The 5,251-nt window shown below is 34.3% G+C and overlaps 1 protein-coding gene across 3 annotated transcripts in view; it reads left to right on the top strand.

Moving 5' to 3' along the window:
• Positions 1 to 4,682, top strand: part of LOC113634197 (anoctamin-1) — a 49,614-nt gene extending 44,932 nt beyond the window's left edge. For 2 of the 3 annotated variants that reach the window (XM_047802636.1, XM_047802638.1), the window contains 4 exons: positions 95 to 147; positions 1,042 to 1,226; positions 1,356 to 1,461; positions 2,079 to 4,682. In XM_047802636.1, the coding sequence (XP_047658592.1) occupies positions 95 to 147; positions 1,042 to 1,226; positions 1,356 to 1,461; positions 2,079 to 2,309 (575 nt within the window). In that variant the 3' untranslated portion in view covers positions 2,310 to 4,682. The remainder of the gene's footprint in view (positions 1 to 94; positions 148 to 1,041; positions 1,227 to 1,355; positions 1,462 to 2,078) is intronic. The other variant, XM_047802637.1, reaches the window with a different exon arrangement.
• Positions 4,683 to 5,251: the final 569 nt, after the last annotated feature.

The following is a 5,251-nucleotide window of genomic DNA, read 5'->3' as shown; positions in this document are numbered from 1 at the left end:
GCATCATTTTAGCCACAAAGAAATCCTAAAAGCTTTAATAGATATATTTTCCTAAAAAAGTGTTTTTTAACTTTGTACAACTTTTTGGTTTCAGGTATCTGGTACAACATTCTCCGAGGTGTCGCAAAAATTGCAGTTATTGTCAATGTAAGGATTCTTTAGGTTTCTTCATTTAAATCGGTTTAGATCCTGAAGTGGACGTACAGTAGTACAGTGATATTCAGCTGCTTTCATTGGGCTTTATTTTTAACTCTGTGTCTTTTACACATGTGCATGTTTTGATAGACTTTTGACTCATTTCTAAAATAACCCCAAACTTGGTTAGAATCTGACTGTGTGTCTGTTTTATTTACTATAATATAAAGTATTTTATCGCACTGGAAGACGGTCACTCATGTTTCTTCCTAGCATGCTAAGTTTTATGACATGCTGAACTTGGAATTTAGATAATTTTATTTGCAGTATTGTTATCTTTTATTTATACGGTTTCTATGTGAGCCAGAACTCCAGAATGTAGTTCTCTTTTTGTACGAGTCTCATCCTGCCCAACTTTACCACGTAATAATAACGGGGCTTAAAAAAAATCATGCTTTGTTTAAAATTTGTGATGAAGCTTTTACAGGTTTTATTTCTGTTGTATGAAATTCTTCTTTCACGATTTATTTATAAAAAGAAAAAAGTTACTGAGACACAAATTACTAACACACATTTCAGTAGTCAATAGGATCTGTATAAAATCTGCAGATGTGTTTGTCAGTATGAACGTCGCCTGTAGCTCATCAACAAAACTCACTTTGTATTTTAATGCTCTTGTTGGATTTGGAAGCTTTGATTATCTCTAAATGCTAAATGTCACATTTCTATTTTTATATAATTATTATAAGTTAGTTAACATTTAGTATGTATAATTTTTTTATCATTATATGCACTTTAATTCAGTGTTTTTACAGTAAATGCTTTATTTATGAAATTTGATTTTAATGTAAAATTATACAAATGTAGTTTATTAACAGTAATTTGTATACTTTTCATGTCCCTTAGGCCTTTGTCATCTCCTTCACCTCTGACTTCATCCCTCGCCTGGTGTATCTGTACATGTACAGTACTGATGGCTCCATGCATGGCTTTGTTAATCACACACTCTCACACTTTAATGTCAGTCACTTCCAGAACGGTACAGGACCTGTCAGCTCGCTCTATGCTGGCTCTCAAGTGGAAATCTGCAGGTAACCGATATTAGTTACGCCTACTTTAACTTACTCATTCAAACACTGTATATTAATTCCTATTTATTAAGGATTTTTAATATTAATTCAGTTTATAAGATGCTAATTTCGATGACTGTGTGTCTGTAGGTATAAAGACTACAGAGAACCTCCATGGTCGTTGACTCCGTATCAGGTCTCTAAAGAATTTTGGGTTGTTTTAGCTGCGAGACTCGCCTTCGTTATCGTCTTTCAGGTGTGTGTGTGTGTGTGTGTGTGTGTGTGTGTGTGTGTGTGTGTGTTTGTACCAGAGGTGATGAACATGTCACTTCACTATATGTGTGTATAACATTATAATAACATTGTTTTGTATATAAGCTTAACCAGAGAATTAACTTTTTCCTGGTGCATGTTTGTGGTGTGTAAGTTCAGGAATCCAGTTCCTACAGTAGGATTGTTGGGGCTATAAAACCTTGGTAATTGTTAGTCAGGTTTTTCTCATTTTTATGATAATGTAGTTTTATAATTTATTGTTAGATCTACAGCAAGTACCAAGATCTTTTGCAATATAAAATATAATTTCTTCTTAACAATTTGACTGCATGTTACATCATCAGTAAATATGGCAGTATTATTGTTATGTATGATTTTGGGAGGGAAAAAAACTTAAGCTGGTGAAAACGACAGCTGGCCAAGAGCCAAAAAAGATTGAGCTTGAGGGATAAAGAGAGAGAGAGAGACTTTAAACAACTGCATTATTTGTTTATTTAACAGGATCTTAATAATATGTGTTATAACAAAGTCAAAGTAGTGAGAAATGTGCAGAAATATGAGGGCTAAATAATCCTCTTTCTCTTTCACACTCACGTGCAGAATGTGGTGATGCTGATGAGCGACATTGTGGACTGGATCATACCAGACATCCCTAAAGACATCAGCATTCAGATCCATAAAGAAAAGATCCTGATGGTGGATCTGTTCATGAAGGAGGAGAAGGGGAAGAACCTGACTGCTGGAGATGACAAAGCAAACCAAAACAATCTGAAACACAGTCCTGTCCTTCACCCAAGACCGCTCACACACACTCAGAGCAACTGCTACTAGTGTGTGTGTGTGTGTGTGTGTGTGTGTGTGTGTGTGTGTGTGTGTGTCATGACATTCCACAAATTACACATTAATCATTTGTTGATTTTGAGGGTTTTTTATTTATAAAATACAATATTGAAGTTAACATGAAAATAACTGTGTGAAAATCTGAACAGAATCAAATTAAAAGGTTTTCTGTAACAGGTAACATTCAGTGGTTGTCATGGTTACTGGATGTTCCTGTCATACAGCTCAAATTTATGAACATAAGTAATAAAATATTTTTTACTTTACATGATGCTATTTTACTCGGCTAGCGAGTTGCCATGTTGGCAAAGGAAAGTAAAAACAGGTTAGAACTAAGTTGTAAAAGGCCAAGAGTCCTGGACTAAAGTACAAGTTTAAATCTTTAGTACAAACAGTATAGTTTACAGAAAATCTAGACCTCAACAAGTCAAATTAATTCTTGTTAAAACAAAGTCCTCACTTCACATTGAACTAAAGCTACACCGTGGACCATGAAACTTATTTCTCTGTTTATTTCTATATTATCAATTTTTACTATTTAACCAAACATCTGTTCACATCTGCTTCATAAACATTGGAGCTTGTACTATTGGCCTTTTTTGATATTTTAATTTAAATGGAGCTTATGCTTAGCAACTTCCTCTAAGTAAAAGTGAGGTGTTTATGTTTAGGTAAATATTTAGTTAATACAATGATCCAGAGGTGTAATAAGTGCCAGATGTTTGAGTTTCAAACCAGAAACAGGGCAGAGTTTAATTTCTATAACAGAATCAGAGACCGTATGCAAACAGCCACGAATAAAATGTCCACGATATGAAATGTAGAGACAGGTTTATTGTTTGAAATTGGCTTTTTATTCTTTTACAGTGAGGCTAAAGACAGTGAGAGAGATGAATCTTATAATTATGTAAATCACACGTTTCATATGAGTCTGTATTAACTCTGCTACACATGTACTTGTATATTCTACTAAACACGTCTAAAGTTCAAATCCACCAGTGTGAATATTGGCAGCTATTGTGGATTTTTTTAGGTCTAAAACATTTTATTATAATTATGGCTGTATTCAAAAAGATCGCTAATTTTATATAAGAAGTACGATAATAACCTTTACTTCAAAATTAGCTATCGTAGGAATGTGTAGCCACATTTAAATCTGTAATTGCTCTTACAAAATGTTTGTTTGATTATTGTACAAATGAATGTTTGTCTAGTTTGTATTTGAGTGGAGCAGTTATTCATTATTTACTTATATCATTGTTACTGTTATGGAAAAAAGGCTTTTAACAAATGTTTTTATTTATTTATTATTGTTATTGTTATTATTATTATTATTATTATTATTATTATTATTATTATTATTATTATTCATTATAATTATCAACAAAAGTAACATTGAATTGTACCTTTATATTTTAGGCCAAACCATGATGGATGATGTGGATCTTTTAGTTTTGGAGTAAAATTCCAAGGATCAGTTAGTTGATATAAAATGTATTTTTTTCTTTTCATTCTTATTTTAAGATTATTTATGTTTACAGATTTGCCTGTAACGGTTCTGAAGTGATTATAACAACATTTCTTGCTCTGATTGCCTTATCACAAAAACCCAGTGTATGTTAGGGCTCTTTTATAGTACAGTACACTTTATAGTACAGTACACTTTGTAGTACAGAACACTTTGTAGTACAGAACACTTCATAACGTCATCATTGAGAATTAATCTTGTAATTATAGAATTCTATAATAGACACAATATAAACATTTGTAGTAAAATTACAAATAAAGCCTAAAACTAAGTGTTGTCTTCTGGACTGTATGTTAAACTGTACTGCCGATATGACCGTGGTGTTTTACTGTAAAACCTTCAGCTACTGTAGCCACAATAACAGCCATAATGATTCATTCTTTCACTGAAATTAAAGGTAAATTAAACTGATTATTAGAAGAACGAATGACCAATTAGTCATGCTACTGCACCACACATTTTTCACTGGTAAATGAAACCTCACACCGTCTGCTAACAAGCACACATTAAAAAATGGTTGCACATGCTCAGATCTGCCACCTGCATGCTTTATTAAATGAAACACAGCGAATAATTCGGCTTCAAATACATATTCCTTAAATGATTCCTTCATGTGTTCGCTCTTTAATAAAAGTGATAAAAGTGCAAAGGATGAGCATAAAGGAAGGAGAAAGATTTGTGCAGCCAAACTGCAGAAAATAACAAAGTTTTTCTACAAACAAACAAACAAAGAATTGCAAAAAAATTTTTTTATAATTTTTTATAGCACTTTTAACAATGGACATTGTCTCTGTCAGGATCCAGATGGACTCTGGCCATGTGCTTTTGTTTATGTTCTATGGTCACGTGTCTGCCCCGCCCAGGTGTCTGCCCCGCCCAGGTGTCTGCCCCGCCCAGGTGTCTGCCCCGCCCAGGTGTCTGCCCCGCCCAGGTGTCTGCCCCGCCCAGGTGTCTGCCCCGCCCTTGTCTCTTCCTCACCACCTCTGCACACCTGTCCCTCATGTGTTTAATTGTCCTGTCTATTTAGCCGTGCAGTGTTGCTATGGCGACGTGGAACCCTCGTCTTCTTGTCTCTAGTCTGTGGTCCTGTTTTGTGTGTTTTTAGTTAATAAATCGCTATCCTGCATTTGGGCCTGTTTTTATCCCCACATCTTCTGTCGGCTTTACAGAACAAAGTTTAATATTAAAATTTACTTCATATTATACAAAAAGTTTAATATTAAAATAGATTAATATAATACAAAACATTCAGATTAATATTAGACATTTAAATATGTTTGCATTCATCCCCAATGAACAAGCCTGAGGTGACTGTGGTGAGGAAAAAGTCCCCAAGATAGAAGTAGAAGAAACCTTGAGAGGAACCAGACTCGATGGGGAACCCCATCCTCATGTGGGTGACGCT

The sequence above is a fragment of the Tachysurus fulvidraco genome, chromosome 17 (assembly GCF_022655615.1).
Source record: "Tachysurus fulvidraco isolate hzauxx_2018 chromosome 17, HZAU_PFXX_2.0, whole genome shotgun sequence".
NCBI classification, from domain to species: Eukaryota; Metazoa; Chordata; class Actinopteri; order Siluriformes; family Bagridae; genus Tachysurus; species Tachysurus fulvidraco.
Note: the sequence above shows the minus strand (reverse complement) of the source record. Positions and strands in the feature narration are given on the sequence as shown.